This window comes from Lolium perenne, chromosome 2 (assembly GCF_019359855.2).
Source record: "Lolium perenne isolate Kyuss_39 chromosome 2, Kyuss_2.0, whole genome shotgun sequence".
In the NCBI taxonomy this organism is placed as follows: domain Eukaryota; kingdom Viridiplantae; phylum Streptophyta; class Magnoliopsida; order Poales; family Poaceae; genus Lolium; species Lolium perenne.
In genome coordinates, this window is record NC_067245.2 from 59,710,271 (window position 1) to 59,732,334 (window position 22,064).

Genomic DNA, 22,064 nt, shown 5'->3' on the forward strand with positions numbered 1-22,064 from the left:
TTCCAGAGACGCCGCCAACGCCGATCCCATCTCGGGGGATCCAGGAGATCGCCTCCGGCACCCTGCCGGAGAGGGGAATCATCTCCCGGAGGACTCTACACCGCCATGGTCGCCTCCGGTGTGATGTGTGAGTAGTCTACCCCTGGACTATGGGTCCATAGCAGTAGCTAGATGGTTGTCTTCTCCCCATTGTGCTATCATTGTCGGATCTTGTGAGCTGCCTAACATGATCAAGATCATCTATCTGTAATTCTATATGTTGCGTTTGTTGGGATCCGATGAATAGAGAATACTTGTTATGTTGATTATCAAAGTTATATCTATGTGTTGTTTATGATCTTGCATGCTCTCCGTTACTAGTAGATGCTCTGGCCAAGTAGATGCTTGTAACTCCAAGAGGGAGTATTTATGCTCGATAGTGGGTTCATGCCTGCATTGACACCGGGACAAGGATGAAAGTTCTAAGGTTGTGTTGTGCTTGTTGCCACTAGGGATAAAACATTGATGCTATGTCTAAGGATGTAGTTGTTGATTACATTACGCACCATACTTAATGCAATTGTCTGTTGCTTTGCAACTTAATACCGGAGGGTTCGGATGATAACTTTGAAGGTGGACTTTTTAGGCATAGATGCAGTTGGATGGCGGTCTATGTACTTTGTCGTAATGCCCAATTAAATCTCACTATACTCATCATGATATGTATGTGCATGGTCATGCCCTCTTTATTTGTCAATTGCCCAACTGTAATTTGTTCACCCAACATGCTGTTTGTCTTATGGGAGAGACACCTCTAGTGAACTGTGGACCCCGGTCCAATTCTCTTTACTGAAATACAATCTACTGCAATACTGTTCTACTATTTTCTGCAAACAATCATCTTCCACACAATACGGTTAATCCTTTGTTACAGCAAGCCGGTGAGATTGACAACCTCACTGTTTCGTTGGGACAAAGTACTTTGGTTGTGTTGTGCAGGTTCCACGTTGGCACCGGAATCCCTGGTGTTGCGCCGCACTACATCCCGCCGCCATCAACCTTCAACGTGCTTCTTGGCTCCTCCTGGTTCGATAAACCTTGGTTTCTTTACGAGGAAAACTTGCCGCCGTGCGCATCATACCTTCCTCTTGGGGTTCCCAACGAACGTGTGAGTTACACGCCATCAAGCTAGATTTCTGGCGCCGTTGCCGGGGAGATCAAGACACGCTGCAAGGGGAGTCTCCACTTCTCAATCTCTTTACTTTGTTTTTGTCTTGCTTAGTTTTATTTACTACTTTGTTTGCTGCACTAAATCAAAATACAAAAAAATTAGTTGCTAGTTTTACTTTATTTGCTATCTTGTTTGCTATATCAAAAACACAAAAAAAATTAGTTACTTGCATTTACCTTACTTGATTCATCATGTTTCCTTTTAATTTTACCACAAAAGACATACCGGTAGGACGTGGGTCTATAGTTGGGAGAAATAATATAGAAGAATTTTTCAATCATGTTAGTACCATTGAAAATTTTGAAGATAGACACTTGGTAGACCTTGCGCCTACTTATGAAATTGCTGCTGCGCATTTAGTTCGCCTGTTGGAAACTAAATTTGTTAATATTAATCCTATAATCCAACACATGTTTCTCACACTTGGTGATATGGAAGAAGGGGAAAAGAAAGATTTTGTTTTAGAAACCCTTCTTAGAGAATTTGGTGGTCTAGCAAGAGAAGCTAGAAAGGTCTTTGCTAAATTTAATATGCTTGGTTCTCATACTAATTTTGTTAGTCTCCTTGAAAAGATGGACATGGATAGAATAAGATACACTGATAATATTGATGATGGTGGGGAGATCAAAGCACCAATACCATGTAAACTCTTAGCTATGAATGATGCACTAGAAAATAACTATGCTTGGCTTGTTCCTGAAAATTTGTTTGATGAGAGTAGCACGCCTAAGACTAATGAAAAGGGAGATGCTAAAACTTATGTATCTAATATATTATGCCTGGTTGAGAAAGCTCCACACCCCGCTGAGAATGCACCACCCTTCGATAATACTTGATACACACTTTCTGCGCCTAGCTGAAAGGCGTTAAAGAAAAGCGCTTATGGGAGACAACCCATGTTTTTACCTACAGTACTTTGTTTTTATTTTGTGTCTTGGAAGTTATTTACTACTGTAGCAACCTCTCCTTATCTTAGTTTTGTGTTTTGTTGTGCCAAGTTAAGCCGTTGATAGAAAAGTAAGTACTAGATTTGGATTACTGTGCAGTTCCAGATTTCTTTGCTGTCACGAATCTGGGTCTACCTCCCTGTAGGTAGCTCATAAAATTAAGCCAATTTACGTGCATGATCCTCAGATATGTACGCAACTTTCATTCAATTTGAGAATTTTCATTTGAGCAAGTCTGGTGCCATTTTAAAATTCGTCAATACGAACTGTTCTGTTTTGACAGATTCTGCCTTTTATTTCGCATTGCCTCTTTTGCTATGTTGGATGAATTTCTTTGATCCACTAATGTCCAGTAGCATTATGCAATGTCCAGAAGTGTTAAGAATGATTGTGTCACCTCTGAATATGTTAATTTTTATTGTGCACTAACCCTCTAATGAGTTGTTTCGAGTTTGGTGTGGAGGAAGTTTTCAAGGATCAAGAGAGGAGTATGATGCAACATGATCAAGGAGAGTGAAAGCTCTAAGCTTGGGGATGCCCCGGTGGTTCACCCCTGCATATATTAAGAAGACTCAAGCGTCTAAGCTTGGGGATGCCCAAGGCATCCCCTTCTTCATCGACAATATTATCAGGTTCCTCCCCTGAAACTATATTTTTATTCCATCACATCTTATGTGCTTTGCTTGGAGCGTCGGTTTGTTTTTGTTTTTTGTTTTGTTTGAATAAAATGGATCCTAGCATTCACTTTATGGGAGAGAGACACGCTCCACTGTATCATATGGACAAGTATGTCCTTGGTTTCTACTCATAGTATTCATGGCGAAGTTTCTTCTTCGTTAAATTGTTATATGGTTGGAATTGAAAAATGATACATGTAGTAATTGCTATAAATGTCTTGGGTAATGTGATACTTGGCAATTGTTGTGCTCATGATTAAGCTCTTGCATCATATGCTTTGCACCCATTAATGAAAAAATACATAGAGCATGCTAAAATTTGGTTTGCATATTTGGTTTCTCTAAGGTCTAGATAATTTCTAGTATTGAGTTTGAACAACAAGGAAGACGGTGTAGAGTCTTATAATGTTTTCAATATGTCTTTTATGTGAGTTTTGCTGCACCGGTTCATCCTTGTGTTTGTTTCAAATAAGCCTTGCTAGCCTAAACCTTGTATCGAGAGGGAATACTTCTCATGCATCCAAAATACTTGAGCCAACCACTATGCCATTTGTGTCCACCATACCTACCTACTACATGGTATTTTCCGCCATTCCAAAGTAAATTGCTTGAGTGCTACCTTTAAAATTCCATCATTCACCTTTGCAATATATAGCTCATGGGACAAATAGCTTAAAAACTATTGTGGTATTGAATATGTAATTATGCACTTTATCTCTTATTAAGTTGCTTGTTGTGCGATAACCATGTTCACTGGGGACACCATCAACTATTCATTGTTGAATTTCATGTGAGTTTCTATGCATGTCCGTCTTGTCTGAAGTAAGAGCGATCTACCACCTTATGGTTAAGCATGCATATTGTTAGAGAAGAACATTGGGCCGCTAACTAAAGCCATGATCCATGGTGGAAGTTTCAGTTTTGGACATATATCCTCAATCTCAAATGAGAAAATTATTAATTGTTGCTACATGCTTATGCATAAAAGAGGAGTCCATTATCTGTTGTCTATGTTGTCCCGGTATGGATGTCTAAGTTGAAGAATAATCAATAGCGAGAAATCCAATGCGAGCTTTCTCCTTAGACCTTTGTACAGGCGGCATAGAGGTACCCCTTTGTGTCACTTGGTAAAAACATGTGCATTGTGATGATCCGGTAGTCCAAGCTAATTAGGACAAGGTGCGGGCACTATTAGTACACTATGCATGAGGCTTGCAACTTGTAAGATATAATTTACATGATACATATGCTTTATTACTACCGTTGACAAAATTGTTTCATGTTTTCAAAATCAAAGCTCTAGCACAAATATAGCAATCGATGCTTTTCCTCTATGGAGGACCATTCTTTTACTTTCAATGTTGAGTCAGTTCACCTATTTCTCTCCACCTCAAGAAGCAAACACTTGTGTGAACTGTGCATTGATTCCTACATATTTGCTTATTGAACTTATTATATTACTCTATGTTGACAATATCCATGAGATATACATGTTACAAGTTGAAAGCAACCGCTGAATCTTAATCTTCTTTTGTGTTGCTTCAATGCCTTTACTTTGAATTATTGCTTTATGAGTTAACTCTTATGTAAGACTTATTGATGCTTGTCTTGAAGTGCTATTCATGAAAAGTCTTTGCTTTATGATTCACTTGTTTACTCATGTCATATACATTGTTTTGATCGCTGCATTCACTACATATGCTTTACAAATAGTATGATCAAGGTTATGATGGCATGTCACTCCAGAAATTATCTGTGTTATCGTTTTACCTGCTCGGGACGAGCAGAACTAAGCTTGGGGATGCTGATACGTCTCCGACGTATCGATAATTTCTTATGTTCCATGCCACATTATTGATGTTATCTACATGTTTTATGCACACTTTATGTCATATTCGTGCATTTTCTGGAACTAACCTATTAACAAGATGCCGAAGTGCCGATTCTTTGTTTTTACGCTGTTTTTGGTTTCAGAAATCCTAGTAAGGAAATATTCTCGGAATTGGACGAAATCAACGCCCAGGGGCCTATTTTGCCACGAAGCTTCCAGAAGTCCGAAGACGAGACGAAGAGGGGCCACGAGGCAGCCAGAGCATAGGGCGGCGCGGCCCCTGCCCTGGCCGCGCGGCCCTATGGTCTGGGCCACTCGCGCCGCCTCTTGACCTACCCTTCCGCCTACTTAAAGCCTCCGTGACGAAACCCCCAAAGACCGAGAGCCACGATACGGAAAACCTTCCCGAGACGCCGCCAACGCCGATCCCATCTCGGGGATCCAGAGATCGCCTCCGGCACCCTGCCGGAGAGGGGAATCATCTCCCGGAGGACTCTACACCGCCATGGTCGCCTCCGGTGTGATGTGTGAGTAGTCTACCCCTGGACTATGGGTCCATAGCAGTAGCTAGATGGTTGTCTTCTCCCCATTGTGCTATCATTGTCGGATCTTGTGAGCTGCCTAACATGATCAAGATCATCTATCTGTAATTCTATATGTTGCGTTTGTTGGGATCCGATGAATAGAGAATACTTGTTATGTTGATTATCAAAGTTATATCTATGTGTTGTTTATGATCTTGCATGCTCTCCGTTACTAGTAGATGCTCTGGCCAAGTAGATGCTTGTAACTCCAAGAGGGAGTATTTATGCTCGATAGTGGGTTCATGCCTGCATTGACACCTGGGACAGTGACAGAAAGTTCTAAGGTTGTGTTGTGCTGTTGCCACTAGGGATAAAACATTGATGCTATGTCTAAGGATGTAGTTGTTGATTACATTACGCACCATACTTAATGCAATTGTCTGTTGCTTTGCAACTTAATACTGGAGGGGGTTCGGATGATAACCTGAAGGTGGACTTTTTAGGCATAGATGCAGTTGGATGGCGGTCTATGTACTTTGTCGTAATGCCCAATTAAATCTCACTATACTCATCATGATATGTATGTGCATGGTCATGCCCTCTTTATTTGTCAATTGCCCAACTGTAATTTGTTCACCCAACATGCTGTTTGTCTTATGGGAGAGACACCTCTAGTGAACTGTGGACCCCGGTCCAATTCTCTTTACTGAAATACAATCTACTACAATACTGTTCTACTGTTTTCTGCAAATAATCATCTTCCACACAATACGGTTAATCCTTTGTTACAGCAAGCCGGTGAGATTGACAACCTCACTGTTTCGTTGGGACAAAGTACTTTGGTTGTGTTGTGCAGGTTCCACGTTGGCGCCGGAATCCCTGGTGTTGCGCCGCACTACATCCCGCCGCCATCAACCTTCAACGTGCTTCTTGGCTCCTCCTGGTTCGATAAACCTTGGTTTCTTTCTGAGGGAAAACTTGCTGCTGTGCGCATCATACCTTCCTCTTGGGGTTCCCAACGAACGTGTGAGTTACACGCCATCAGTTATCGCATATGGGAGATAAAGTATTACCAGAGCAAATTTTCTCCCCTAAAGACGGGAAGCTAAAAATATCATAAAAACTAGCTTCCCCAAGCTTAGACTTCTCCATAGCATTAGCAGTAATTGCGTTCATACTAATAACATTGCTACTAGCATGCAAATAAGGTTCCATAGGTTTTTTAATTTTCGCATCACACAATTCATGTCTTAACTCAGGAAATAGATTAAAAAGCTCACTGTTGTTTTCCATTATGCCTAACTAGTGAAAAATAAAAACAAGAAACAAAAAGATGCAATTGCAGGATCTAAAGGAAATAACTTCGAGCACTCACACACCGGCAACAGTGCTAGGAAATAGCTTAGTAGTCGGAGGATGTGAATACCTTTTACCTTACCTCCCCGGCAACGGCGCCAGAAAATAGCTTGATGTCTACGCACGCTTCTATTCCTGTAGACAGTGTTGGGCCTCCAAGAGCAGAGGTTTGTAGAACAGCAGCAAGTTTCCCTTAAGTGAATCACCCAAGGTTTATCGAACTCAGGGAGGTAGAGGTCAAAGATATCCCTCTCAAGCAACCCTGCAATTACGATACAAGAAGTCTCTTGTGTCCCCAACACACCTAATACACTTGTCAGATATATAGGCGCACTAGTTCGGCGAAGAGATAGTAAAATGCAAGTGATATGGATGAATATGAGTGGTAATAACAATCTGAAATAAATGTGGCAGCAAGTAAACATGCAGTAGAACAGTAAATAAATGGTGATTCGATATTTGGAAACAAGGCCTAGGGATCATACTTTCACTAGTGGACACTCTCAACAATGATCACATAAATAAATAACTTCTCTTCACTTGTGCTACTTTCTCACACTCTCTTGTTGGATAACAAACACCATTCATTGTGTAGGGCTATAAAAGCACACCTCAAGCCGGAGTAAACAAGCTCCACAACATCTGGAGTTCATATTAGAGTAACCTCTAGAGTGCATAATAGACCGTTGCAATTTAGACCGAGTACTAACATAGCATACACACTGTCAACAATAGCTATGAAAGGGGGAATAGATCGCATCAATACTATCATAGTAATAGTTAACTTCATAATCTACAAGAGATTACAATCATAACCTACGCCAAGTACTACATGATGCACACACTATCAACATTACATCATGGAGGAGGAATAGACTACTTTAATAACATCACTAGAGTAGCACATAGATTAATAGTGATACAAAGCTCATGATCACATAAAGATCACACCATGGGAGAGAGAGATGAACCACATAGCTACCGGTAGAGCCCTCAGCCTCGGGGGAGAACTACCCCCTCCTCATCATGGGAGACAGCAATGGCGATGAAGATGGCGGTGGTGTCGATGGAGATGACTCCGCGGGCAATTCCCCGTCCCGGCGGCGTGCCGGAACAGAGACTTCTGTCCCCCGAAACGGAGTTTCACGATGGTGGCGACGTCCCTGGAGTCTTTCTGGAGTTTCGTCAACTGGTATCGAGTTTTTAGGTCACGAGGGGTTATATAGGCGAAGAGGCGGAGTCAGAGGGGCCAGGGGGCTCCCTCCTCATAGGCTGGCGCGCCCCCCTCCAGGTCGCGCCACCCTATGGTCTGGGGGCCCTGGGCCTCCTCTTCGGCTCCCCTTCGGTGTCCTGGTCCGTCTCGGTGAAATATGATGTTTGGCCTTTGTTTCGTCGAATTTCGAGAATATTGCCCGAACAACCTTTCTGGAACCAAAAACAGCAGAAAACAGGAACTGGCACTTCAGCATCTTGTTAATAGGTTAGTTCCGGAAAATGCATGAAATCATTATAAAGTGTGAGCAAAACATGAGGTATTGTCATAAAACTAGCATGGAACATCAGAAATTATAGATACGTTGGAGACGTATCAAAGGGGCAGAGTCGGGGGACGCCCGAGGGGCCCACCCCATATGGCAGCGCAGCCAGGGGTGGGGCCGCGCCCCCTATGGCATGGCCGCCTCGTGGCCCCTCTTCGTCTTCTCTTCAGTGTTCTAGAAGACTCCGTGGAAAATAAGACCGTGGGCTTTTGTTTCGTCCAATTCCGAGAATATTTCCTGTGTAGGATTTCTGAAACCAAAAACAGCAGAAAATAGGAACTGGCGCTTCAGCATCTCGTTAATAGGTTAGTGCCGGAAAATGCATAAAAATGATATAAAGTGTATATAAAACATGTGAGTATTGTCATAAAACTAGCATGGAACATAAGAAATTATAGATACGTTTGAGATGTATCAGTTATATACACATATTGCTGTCCGGAACCCGAGGCCCCAAAGTGACAGAAATTGGGACAACCGGAGGGGAAGGCTGTGATATGAGGATCACATGTGTTCATGGAGTGTTAATGCTTTGCTCCGGTACTCTATTAAAAGGAGTACCTTAATTACCAGTAGTTTCCCTAGAGGCCCGGCTGCCACCAGCTGGTAGGACAAAAGATGTTGTGCAAGTTTCTCATTGCGAGCACGTACGACTATATACGGAACACATGCCTATGATTATTTAGTACTTGTATATTGTTTTATTATTATCTGCAAATGCCTTGTCTTGATTATTACATGAGTTATCTTATCCATGCAGCGCCCGTTCATCCATCCCTATGCCTACAGTATTTTAATCCTGTTGTTTAATATAATCACTACTGCTGTCTTTGTTACACTGCTGCTTATATTTATCTACTGCTACCGCTATAAAACTGTTGCTACTGATTAACTATTGCAAGCAAGTCTGTTTCCAGGTGCAGCTGAATTGATAACTCCGTTGTTAAGGCTTACAAATATTCTTTGGCTCCCCTTGTGTCGAATCAATAAATTGGATTTTACTTCCCTCGAAGACTGCTGCGATCCCCTATACTTGTGGGTCATCAGCCGCCCCCGCTCCGGCCGCCCCCCGCCCGCCACGGCCGCGCACCGCCTCCCCTGCCCTGCCCCTGCCCCCCGCCGGCCTGCCCGCCATGGCCGCCGCTCCCGCTCCGCCCCGGCCACCCCCCGCCCGCCACGGCCGCGCGCGAGTGATACGTCCAAAACGTATCTACTTTCCCGAACACTTTTGCTATTGTTTTGCCTCTAATTTGTGTATTTTGGATACAACTAACACGGATTAACGTTGTTTTCAGCAGAATTGCCCTGGTGTCTTATTTTTGTGCAGAAAATCAACTTTCAGGAAAATCCCCAAAATAATTGCAATGGGCCTATTTTCACAGAAGACTTACGGAGCCAGAAGACGAGACGGAGGGGGGCCAATAGGTGCGCACACCACATGGCGGCGCGGTGGGCCCCTGGGCCGCGCCACCCTATGGTGGTGCCGCCTCGGCCAGCCCCCGACGCCCCCCTCTGGACTACTTAAAGCCCTTGACCTAAAAATGCACAGGGGTTCGACAAATTTTCCAGAAGACATCCAGAACTCCGCCGCCATCATGAAACCCAATCTCGGGATCAGAAACTCCGTTCTGGCACCCTGCCGGGATGGAGAATTGGAGGAGATCATCGCCATCATCGCCACCGACGCCTCTCCATCAACCATCCATGCTTCCCCCATCCATGTGTGAGTAAATCCCTCGCTGTAGGCTAAAGGGGATGGTAGGGATTGGATGTGATTGTTCATGTAATAGCCATAAGATTGTTAGGGCATGGTGCCTAGTATTCGTTGTTAGTACTTTTATGATATTGTTTTAACTTGTTATGCTTAATGATTGTCACTAGGGCCCGAGTGCCATGATTTCAGATCTGAACATGTTATTTATTCATGATGATATTCATTGTTTTATGATCTTACCTGCAAGTTGTATACACATATTGCTGTCCGGAACCCGAGGCCCCAAAGTGACAGAAATTGGGACAACCGGAGGGGAAGGTTGTGATATGAGGATCACATGTGTTCACGGAGTGTTAATGCTTTGCTCTGGTACTCTATTAAAAGGAGTACCTTAATTACCAGTAGTTTCCCTAGAGGCCCGGCTGCCACCGGCTGGTAGGACAATAGATGTTGTGCAAGTTTCTCATTGCGAGCACGTACGACTATATACGGAAACACATCTTGATGAGTACCTGGCATAATGCTTGAGGAAAAGACTAAAGATGGATTCAAAAAATCGCAACCCTAGTGACGCCAGAAGTGGGGGCCATTTACTTCTATACAAAAAAGAGGTGAAGGTGGAACTAATATTTTCAGCACCTATGTATATTGACGTGAAAATAGTTGAGAGCCAAGATAAAATATGGTGGCTCACGGGACTTTATGGTGAATCTCGATGGGACCATAAATACAAAACTTGGGATAAAATCAAGGAGTTGAGAAACAACTCTCCTCTTCCTTGTATAGTTCTTGGAGACTTTAATGAGCTTTTGTTTTCTCATGAGAAGGAGGGGTAATCCTCACCCCCAAAACTGTATGCAAGCCTTCCGAGATTGTTTGACTGAGTGTGATCTGGAAGATATTGGTTATATGCATGGGTGATCCCTTCACTTGGAGATGAGGAAGAATTCGAGAAAGGTTAGATCGGGCTGTTGCGGATGGAGATTGCACTAATATGCATCCTGGCGCCAAGCTTTAGCATTTGGGTACATCCGGTCAGATCATAGACCCATTATGCTCGATACTGAGTACCAAGTGTTCCATTCGCCTCCTTCTGGTCCCCGACATTTTAAAGCTAAATGGCTTAAAGAGAATGATTTTAGGAACGAGGTGCAGAAGGCTTGGAACAATGCGACGAGTACGGGTCAAGGCGGTGTCTTGGGCCGTTTGGGCCGAATGCATGAGGCCCTTCATGCATGGGACGAGCAGATTCCGAGGAAGCCAAAGCGTCGGCTGCACAAAGAGCAACGTCAACTTGAAAGGGCGATGAATGGCCCGATGTCTGATGAAAATGAGGTGACAACAAAAGAAATGGCAAATCTGATTGAACTCTTGCTGGAACAAGATGAGGTTTATTCGGCCCAAAGATCTAGGGCTAATTGGCTTCACCAAGGGGATAGGAATACCTAGTTTTTCCATAATTTTGCTTCTGCTCGAAGAAAGAAAAATACAATCACCAAGCTGAAAAATGACAATGGGACATGGATTGAAGGTACTGAGGCGCTAAAACCTTTAATTCATGATTATTTCTCTAATCTTTTCTCTTCGGATGTTTTTCACGTAGATCCCAATATGATGGACAAAATTCACCATAGAGTGGATGCGGCCATGAATGATATGTTGCTAGCTTCCTTTGATGCGGAGGATGTTAAGAAGGCGGCTTTTAGTATTGGTGACCTTAAAGCACCAGCTCCTGATGGTATTCATGCAATTTTTTTTAAAAAAAATTTGGACATATGCGAAGCGGCGATTACTCAAGAGGTTCTCCAAGCCCTGAATTCTGCCATTATTCCGGAGGGATGGAATGATACTACGGTTGTTCTTATCCCTAAAGTTGATGACCTAGAAAATATTACTCAGTATCGCCCAATAAGTCTTTGCAATGTAATCTATAAAATCATCTCTAAAATGTTGGCTCATCGGCTGAAGGGTATTCTTCCAGAGGTTATTTCTCCTATGCAGAGTGCGTTTGTCCCTTGAAGGGTGATCATGAATAATGTGTTGGTTGCTTATGAATCGATTCATGCTATCAAAAATAAAAGGGTAGGTTCTAATGGTGCATGTGCTGTCAAGCTTGATATGCACAAGGCTTATGATAGAGTGGAGTGGGTTTTTTCTGGAAAATATGATGAGAAAGGTGGGCTTTGCTGAAAGATGGATTGAGTTAGTGATGGCTTGTGTAAGATTAGTAAAGTATCAAGTTCGGTTCAATTCTGAGGAAACTGATATGTTTGTTCCCACTAGAGGGCTTAGGCAGGGACTCTCACCCCTACTTGTTCCTTTTGTGTGCAGAAGGATTATCTAGTCTCTTGTTGTATGAAGAGGAAGTTGGTGACATAGATGGGGTTAGGGTGTGCAGAAATGCATCGTCAGTCTCACATTTACCTTTTGCTGATGATTTCCTTATTCTCATGAAAGCAAATATGACTAATGCAACCTCCCTGCAACAAGTTCTCGATACTTATTGTGCTAATTCTGGACAGTTAGTGAGTGTGGCTAAGTCAAGCATATTCTTCTCGCCGAACACAAATGTGTTGGTTCGGGCGGAAATTTGTGAGACCCTTCATATCAATACAGAAGCTATTTCTGACAAATATCTTGGTCTCCCTGCGCTTGTTGGGGCTGAGAAAAATGAGTGCTTCCTGCATTTTGTGGAAATAATTATCCAAAGGATTAATGGCTGGAAAGAGAAAATGCTTTCTATTGGGGGGAAAGGAGATTTTGTTAAAGGCAGTGGCACAGGCTATTCCAGTTTATGCCATGGCCATGTTTCAAATCCCAAAAGGTGTGTGTAAACGGATGATGGATGCTATAGCCCAATTCTGGTGGGTGATGATGAAAATGGAAAACATATGCATTGGTTCGCTTGGTAGAAGCTTTGTTATCCAAAGAAGGAGGGTGGCATGGGGTTTAGGGACTTCCAGTCTTTTAACCTTGCAATGCTAGCTAAACAAATTTGGAGGCTGATCTCGACTCCGGATTCTCTATGTGCTCAGGCGTTGAGAGCAAAGTATTACCTTAATGGTGATATCCTTAAGGCGGGTCCAAAGGTAGGTGCCTCATTCACCTGGCAAAGTATCATGGCTGCGTTACCCACTTTCAGAAGAGGGTACATCTGGCGGCTGGAACTGGAGATTCTATTAGCATATGGAATGACCCCTGGATTCTGTCAAGCCCTGACAGGAAGGTCACTTCGCCAAGGGCAGGGGCGGTTTTTACAAAAGTTAGTGAGTTGATCTGTCCGATGACAGGAAATTGGGATTTACAATTACTAATGGATCTGTTTAATTCTGCTGATGTAGAGCGTATCTCTTGGATTCCTCTCAATGGTTCTGGTTTTGATGACTTCATTGCATGGGGCGTTACCCCTCATGGGAGATATACGGTTAAATATGCATATTATCTAAAATGGAAACATCGGTTTGGTCGTTGGGCGCTGTAGTTGGTGACAAGGTACCAACTTGTCAATGCCTACAGATTGTAGACTAGGGTTTTCGTAGGAAGTAGAGGGCAAGTAGATCTCGAGGGTTCAGTTGGAAAAGTACTCGACTGCTAGAAAACTAGGTTTATGTTGACAATGAAATCGATCCTCTCTTTCTCCCTCGACTCCCCCTTATATAGGAGGCGGAGCCGAGGGTTTCGTGATGTACAAGTTACAAAGTCCGGGAGACTCTTTGAGTTCGCCCCGTAATAGTTACAAGTCGAGTATTCCTAATACAACTCTATCTTTCCAAACTATCTCTGAATTGGGCTTCCGGGCTTCATAAACTTCGGGTTGTGGGCCTTCAGTAAACCCCGGGTACCATCTTCGGCAGGCCCATTGGGGATGCCTATGTCAGTAGCCCCTGAGATTTTGCTTGAATCGAAAAATCAGGGAAAATCTCCATCGTTACAATTAACATCTGACCTTTTCGAATTATCAAATGACTTTCATAATTCCAACATATATTGTACAGTGATATCAGTAATTGGGGATGGTTCATCTCACGGATCAGGTACCAGTTAACGGCTCTCGTGGCAATCCCGCAAAAACTTACTTCAAGATCAAGTCCCTGGACATGATCTCGGTATACTGGCGTAGTTTCGACATGTGCCTCTCAAGGTCTTACCATATGCCGAGCTCCACTCGCGTTTTATCGGGTACCTAACGCGTTCGTTAGGATTTTTCTTCGCATCTCTTGATACGGAAAAAAGTAGCAGAGCGCATTCGGGTGCGATGCCACGCCGCACAGGACGGATCCTGGGGTCTTACCTTCGCAAAGTACTGCGGCATTCAGAGACTAAATCACGACTGAGGCGCTCTGAGAATATACTGTCGAGTGCCTTTTCCGACTGCTGGAATAGCACATTTGTTCGAGTCATGTATTAGGAAATTAAAACTTCTAGGCAAGATTAAAATTTTCGCTTGGAGGGCCCTGCATGGTATTATCCCTCTAAAGTGTGTTCTTGCAAATAGACATATTGGTGTTAGCAGCGAATGTCCTATCTGCCAGCTTGATGCTGAAGATGTTCGACACCTGTTATTCCTTTGCCCAGCTGCTAAACAACTTTGGGAAATAATGGATCTGCAGTATGTGATAACGGATGCGTTGGCTGTAGACAGGTCTGGGTCTGCCGTTGTGAAACATATAATGTGCATTCCTGACAATAATATTCAAGGTTTTACTTCGGTAAATCTCAAGAAAGTTGTCATTACGACGTGCTGGTACCCGTGGTGGCTGCGGCGCCAACGTACCCATGATGAGTCTACCCCGCCCATGGTTAAATGTAGATTTTCGATTTTATCTATAGTGGCTAATGCTCTAAAAGTTTATGGAAAGCAGAGTCAAAATGAGGTGGCTAGATGGACTAGGCCGGAGGCTTCCCATGTGAAGAACGTGGACGCCTCGTTCCATGATGATCGAAGGGCGGGAGTGACGGGCGCTGTGCTCCGCGATGATAGGGCGACTTTATTATGGCATCGTCCTCCTTCTTGCAGGGGGTCGATACAGCGGTGACAGCTGATGCTTTGGCACGGAGCAATGGCCTGGACTTAGCTATCATATTGGGATGTAACAGGTTGATGATCGAATCTGACTGCTCGAAGATTGTGGAAGCGTTCAATCATAGGGAACCATGGTGGAGTGCCCAAACAGCAATTTTCACTGAGTGCATTGATAAGATGACGACTATTGGGTGGGTCTCGGTTAGACATGTCCACCGTGAGGCCAACCAAGTTGCTCATGTCTTAGCTCAGAACTCTTATACTAGTCCTACTTCTTGTAATTGGGTCGATGAACCCCCTAGCTTCATCCTAGATAATCTCCTCTCCGATGTAATCTATACTCTATACCTAATAATAAAAGCAAAAGTGTTTCCTTGGTTTGGTTTGGTTTGGTACGTCACAAAAAGTACCTCTAAAATTGATACAAAATTACTCATCCATGCCACTGGTAAGTTATTATACCGGTTGGGTTTTTCCCTTGCTTCCTACGTCTTCATCTGTTCTTTTTTCTCGCTAGAGAACCTTCCTTTGGTCGGTCCGTCCGTGTTTTGTAAGGAAACCAATAACTATGGCAATTCCATCGTCTATAGCTGGGTGTTCGCCGCGGCTCATTGCATCCAACGGTGTCTTACTTGATCTGGATATTTTGAATTGAGCACGAACCAATATTTCCTTACATATATGTAGGGCCCTACATATATGGCGTAGAAGATCGATCCATAATTCCTTACAAATAGCAAACCAGCTATTGGATCTCCAAAACAAAAAGGAAAACCACGAAGCACCGATTTCGATGTATTTCCCCGATGCGGCGAGGCACGCCTGCTCACGGCGGGCGGTTTCTGGTGTAGGATGCCGCTGTTGAGCCCCGGTGGAAGGGACGTCTGTCGGCGGGTCGTGGTCCTCCAGCTTGTAGCGACGACGGAAAGAAGCGCAACCGTGTCCATGATTTGCTTGATGAAGCAGCATCCCATCTTCCGAGCTACTCTAGCGCACTCGACGGCCGTCTCCGGCGATCAACACGGCTGCCGTAATTTTGCAGTATCGCTGTACTGGTGGTTGGATTCGGAAGGGCTTCCGGCCGGGGGGTGCTTCTATTTGGGTGATGATGTAGCACAGCGATCAAGTCGCTAACCACCCACGACGGTGATGATGCCCTGCTCGGCGTTAGCGATCTCGTCGGGCACCTTAGAAGTTTCAGCGTCTATAGTAATTCCACGGATTAAATTGCAGCCAATGATCTAACATCATGTGGTGAATATTGGACTGGAAACAAAGTCATCTCAGCTGCCCCGATTCAGATGTGATATTCAATATTCAGATTGGTATTTCACTATAAAATATTCAGACTTTGTCGGATTTGCACTTTGCATGTGTGCAGCAGACCCGGTTCAGCTAAACAATAGAGCTGCATGAACCATGAATCATCATTGTTCAAGCATGAAAAGATGTCTTGTGGAATCTCAACAAGAGATAATTTCATTTTTTGCTTTTGTTCTATACTGTGTTGTAGATTGGATGCAAATAAAAATAATTGTTTCTCCTGAAAAATATGTGATTCTGTAGTATTGTGAGTAGTATTCTTAATACTTTAAAATACTCTCATATGGCAAAACTGTGGTAACTTTTGTCTAGAGGCTAAAATATTGTGGTGAAGTGCCTATGTAAGTGAGATTTTACTGCCTATATTAACACAAAAGATCTGAGCTAGCTATATTATGCATGGCATCAAAGCACGATCGTGTATTAGATAAAAACAAACCGTAGCAACACATAAAGTAATAATAAAATACAATGAAACTAATAGTAACTGAGACTATAAAAGACGTTTGAACTATTGAGGATTTAATTTTTACGCATTTTCAACCGTTATATGAATTATTATTTTAGTTATATAATTTGTGTTATATGAACTCTGTACCACGGCAATTTTAGGAACAGATCAGTCCAATTTGTGATGGACTATTTGACCTAGCAATTGCTACATGATACCACACACAATGCAAACAAAAACACCGTATCAACGCACCGGCTAATTTTCCTATAAACATAATATACCACAAGGTGTACATTGTCATCTTCATCGACATGTCAATCGTCGACAACTGCTCGCAAAGTGCTGACGGTGCGCGACCACAAGCACAATAAACGCTACAAGCACTTTGAAAGCGGCTATTTGCGACATGAAGAGTTGCTACAAAACTGTGCTCAAACGTGTTATTAGCTCAATGCATCCGGCAACTGTCAACCGTTGGAATACATTTCCCGGTGCATCGCACAGGCAACTTTCCTAGTTCTATGATAAACTCGATGCGGCAAGTTCTAGACGCACTCTTTTTTCCTTTCAGGGTACTTTAAGGATTGGAAGGTTTTTAATGTGACGGCTTGCTGACCTTGTTTAAAAAAATATCTGTGTGTAAAAAGAAAAGACGAAATTGCATCTCGCGGGGCAAAACTGTAAAAAAAAGCTTTCACCCAACTATCTCTATCCATTCCCGTCTCCTTCCACCAAATCGGCAAAATCCCCAATTCACCGTGGCAAACCCTTCCCCCTAGCCGAGTTCGCTGCAATGGTGCTGACCGTGCGGTGTGAGAGTGTGAGTCTGTGAGATCCGCCAAATCCGTCCTCCTCCCTCCACCCAATGGAGCACAGCGATGCGGCCAAGCGACTGAAGCTCCCCGACGGCAGCGACGAGGAGGACCGCCTCAGCGCGCTGCCGGACGACATTCTCATCGACGTCCTCGCCAAGCTCCGCAGGGCCACCGCCGTCGCTGCTCGGACCAGCGTCCTCTCCCGCCGCTGGCGTGGCCTCTGGGCGTTCCTTCCGGAGCTCCTTTTTCCCGTCGGCACCGAGCCGCACCACATACGGTCCGCCCTCACAGCGCACGAAGCGCCGGCCATCCGCTCCCTCTCCGTCCACCTCCGGGACGCCGATCCGGAGTCGGTGGCGACCTGGAAATGGGGAGTTGTTGAGCTGCCTTGCATTGAGAGAGCCACCGCGATCTGGCTCATGCTAGGTCATTTTGACCTCAATCTTCCGCCTTCCGGCGTGTTTGGCAGGCTCACCGATCTCCGTCTCGTAGCCTTTAGGCTGCATGGTCCGTGCAGGCTCGGTGATATGGTCTCCTCGCCGTGATGCCCGTCCTTGCGGAAACTATTCCTCCGTGATGTCGGAGTTCTGGGCAACATCGTAGTCCACTCGGAGTCTCTCCTACAAATAGAGATGGACAATGTGGGCCTACACAACCCCAGTGGTGGCATTGTCAACATTCGCTCGGAGTCTCTCCTCCAAATAGAGCTCACGGATTTTGCCTTGAAGCAGCTCACTATAGTGGCACCAGCACTCAAGCTCCTAAAAGAACGCTGCTACATGGATTTTGATGTGAATTCCAGCGAGCCAGCTGCCAAAATCTCAGCCCCTCAGCTCATTTCGCTCGAGTGGAATTATTATTGTGGTCCAAGATCCGTCCAGTTTGATAAGATGGCGAATCTCTCTTTTCTCTACGCTGGCCGTCTTCCTGCGCATCCATTTAATTTGTATTTACCACATAATCCCACTGGGCTTTTGCACTGCTTTGAGCACATCGTCTGTCTTTACTTCACGCTTGTCTATCGGAAGGTGAGTTTGCTCTTATTCGATTTAAGTTATTCATCATTGTAATAAGCCGCAAAGTCAATAGTGGTAAGGAAAACATGAGTTGGTCTTAAGGAACATGTCAATTGGTATATTTGACAAAACATTAGTACAAAATTCTCACTTGTATTTGTTTCCTCATGCCCCGGTAACATGGCTTAGTGCATGCAATCTTTATTCTTTCCCACTACATTTATATCCTCTTACAATAACATTGAATTCTAGCACTACTGCACTATGATTTTAGTCATTCAAGGGGCCACAGTGGAGAGCAGACACAAAAGATCATATCCTTTTTGTTAATCACTTCGTAGAAAATGAGATGTCTGTGTCTTTTTCCAACTGTTATGTATACTCCTTCTGTTACTTCATATCAACCTACAGGACATTGCCAACCACCCATACCTGATAGAAGAAATGCCAAGGCTCCCTCATGTTATGTTATTATCCCTGAATGTGGAGGCAAAGGGACATTCCTTTGGAGCTAGTTTATTCCATGTTCTCAGGATGTGTACTAATGTAAGAAAGCTGGCTCTTGCATTTGACGTCAGTACTGAGCAACTGGAGGTAATTCTACGTCCTTCTAAAGATATATGGTCAATATGTATTTGTATTTCTAGATCCAGGCTTGAGTTACCAGTGCCTTGGTTTGTTGGTTTGCTTGTCAAGTTTTGACGAAGTGGCATATTTATTGACTGTTGTGTTTGTTAACTGGGTAATATGTTTCATTTAAAAGATTCTTTGGCCTGTTTTTTTTTTTGAACTTCGACCTCAGTGACTTTATTCCATACCTGAAACAAATTCTGGATGAACAACCTCATCTAGAAAACCAGGGCAAACACCGAAGCTGCTCAAGGGAGCATCTTGACTAAGAGAATGGCATGCGTACATGTGTGCTACCTTATTAGCTTCTCTGTGTACAAAAACTGAATAAAAACCCTGGAAAAACTCACTATTCTTTTCGTTTCAGTGAGAATATGAACTCCCACAAATCTAATATTGGCATTGGAGTTCCAAGCCGACACTGTCTCCTGTCTGTCTCCACACACACACTGGCAGCGTTCTTCTCCCTTGTTCGATTGATAGCATCTCGCCAGGCTAATAACTCCGCAAGAAACGGATCCACACTGGTATACTTCCTGCATTCAACAAACAGGAACCTGCCATCTCTAGCAACAAACCCAGCACCAGCCGTTCCTCCTATAGGATCAATTGCTCCATCAGTGTCAATCCATGATCAGTATTGACCTTGATCCAGCCCTGGTCTGGTGGCTTCCAGGACTGATTAGGACGAGCAACCAGTCCTTGCTCTTGTGGTATCTTGAGTGATCTGATGAACTCATTAACAAGCTCGACTGATTTACGTTGTTTGAACCTCACCTCCTCATGTGTGTATTTATGTCTGCTGCTCCAAATGGCCCACATCACCGAGACTAGTATTTCCGAAACCTTCTTGGACAGCATAGAACTGTCCAATATAATATCCTGTCTCCAGGTCATAGGCTGTAACCTGAGTAATTTGAACTGAAAGAATTTGTGTGCCTCTGTCCAGAATTGCTTCGCATGATCACAAGCAATAAGCGCATGATATATACAGCCCCTCCTCATGACCACACGTCGGACATATGCTCAATTCCTTTATATGCCTTCTTTTTAGTTCTTCAATGGCATGTCAAGTAACCTTTTAAAACTCGCCACCAGAAAATCCTAATTTCTGGCACTACTCTCAATTGATAATGAGAAAACTGGGACCTCATTTCCAGCAAATAAACGGAGCCACTCATTTGTTGCTTTTGTTCTCCCTTATTGACAGTTTCTTAGCAATATAGGTTTGTTTTTAGATTTCTACTCTAATAATAATATTGTGTGATTTTCTCTTTTACAAAAAAAAATCATATCTCCTGCAATAGGTTGGCTTCAGACTTATTGTTATGTGTTACATACCTTTGTAGATTATATATGTTGGTTGCCATATCTCAAAGTATTCAAGTAGTTTGATAATTTCTAGTTTTTCTCCCATTCCATGACATCAAACCGGTATGCTCCCCTTTTCCAGGAAGAAACTGGATGCCCATCAGGTTGCGTATGTGATCAGCCACCAAACTGGAAAACCGAGGAACTCCAGCTGAGTTGCCTCTGGAACATAGAAATTACAGGCTGGAGAGGAGCTGAAAAGGAAGTTGCTTTTGTGGAGCGGTTATTCAGTTGGGCAACAGCGCTGAAAGAAGTGAGAGTAACTTTCCATCAGTCAATCACTGGAAGCATCGCCGAGGATCTCTGTCAGACATTACTAAGCTTCTCTAGGCCAGAAACATGTACGGAATTTCGCACGCACGGTGGTTTGTTCAAGAAGGTTGTGGGCAGCAGCCTGTGCCTTGCACTAGCTGGCAGTCTCTCTCTTGGTATCATCTGGTTGCACTCTACTCTGTAGTAACGATCAAAATCATGTTACAGGACAATGTCATCATCGGCCTGTTTGGCAAGGTTTAGGCTGTTAGAACTTGCTTATGTTTTATCCGCTGTACTGTCAGAACCTGTTTATGTTGCATGTGTTGTAAGCAAGGTTTTCAGTATCGAGATTAGGCAGTATCGTTTTTTTTTTCCTTCAACAGTATCGTATCGTAATATCATGACACTATGCGGTTTCTATTTTTCAAAATATAATCAATTTATGTGTTAAATAAAATGGTTACCGAGCATGTATTTATAGAAAAACATAGTGCCAAGTTATTTTTTTTTTCTTGTAAGGGAGTGGTATATCATATTATAGACAGAAACCAATAAAACGATTACGTGCTTATAAGGCGGCTCGATGATGTCAGGTTAACTAATTCTTTGGTTAGTTTTAACTGGTGTGTGATATCACATGTTGCAGAAGTATCGGGATGCTACTGATTCAAAGCATGGTATCGTGTTCTGACAATGATAGCACTTGATTAGGGTACACGGTATGTATCGTTTCGGTCTGATAGGATACATATCGTTTCAGCCTCATAGCATCCTGGTATCTTAAGATACTGGGATCTGTGTTGTATTGTGATACTAACAACCACGTTGTTGTAAGAGCAAGTATAATAAGGCTTAGTCAGCAGGCTATAATAAGGATTTAAATATAATATATGTGCTTAGTTGGAGGAGATAGAAGAAGAGAGAGAAGGTGGGTGGACTCTAATGCAATAGCCAGCTCTAGCACGTGCTCCTAGGCACTTTGTGAGACTAAATAGTGGGCCATGTGTTGATAAAGTAGTGCAATCTTAGAGCCAACTATTGTACATGCTAGCTATATGTTGACTATAAATGAGGTGGCATATTGCTTATAGCCATCAGCTGGCTATATTATTGGAATTGCTCTAAGAGGTCGTTTGGTATCCATCATTTGGGCCTGGAATTCTGGAATTCCATAGGTGGGCTGTTTGGTTGTCACAAAATTGGGTCATCATTTCATTTAGGAAATCCAGCAAAATGACACCATGGGTAAACACAATTCCAAGCTGAGACCTGTCATCTGCAATTCTTGTGGAAGCCATTTACAAATTCAATATTGAATTATGTTGTCATTTGCAATTCCTGTGACAACCAAATAAGTTTCCATTTCTGAAATTACAATGA

At 43.4% G+C, this 22,064-nt stretch overlaps 2 protein-coding genes across 2 annotated transcripts; both read left to right on the forward strand.

The window, feature by feature from the left end:
• Positions 1-17,462: 17,462 nt before the first annotated feature.
• On the forward strand, positions 17,463-17,957 carry LOC139835491 (putative F-box/FBD/LRR-repeat protein At3g49030). Its single transcript, XM_071825348.1, has one exon. It carries the CDS (start codon positions 17,463-17,465, stop codon positions 17,955-17,957), a length of 495 nt encoding a protein of 164 aa, XP_071681449.1.
• Positions 17,958-18,043: 86 nt separating this feature from the next.
• Positions 18,044-21,102, forward strand: LOC127322813 (uncharacterized). Its single transcript, XM_051351218.2, has 3 exons — positions 18,044-18,440; positions 18,840-19,022; positions 20,512-21,102. Exons 1-3 carry the CDS (start codon positions 18,045-18,047, stop codon positions 20,884-20,886), a joined length of 954 nt encoding a protein of 317 aa, XP_051207178.1. The 5' UTR covers position 18,044; the 3' UTR covers positions 20,887-21,102.
• The last annotated feature ends 962 nt before the right edge of the window (positions 21,103-22,064 follow it).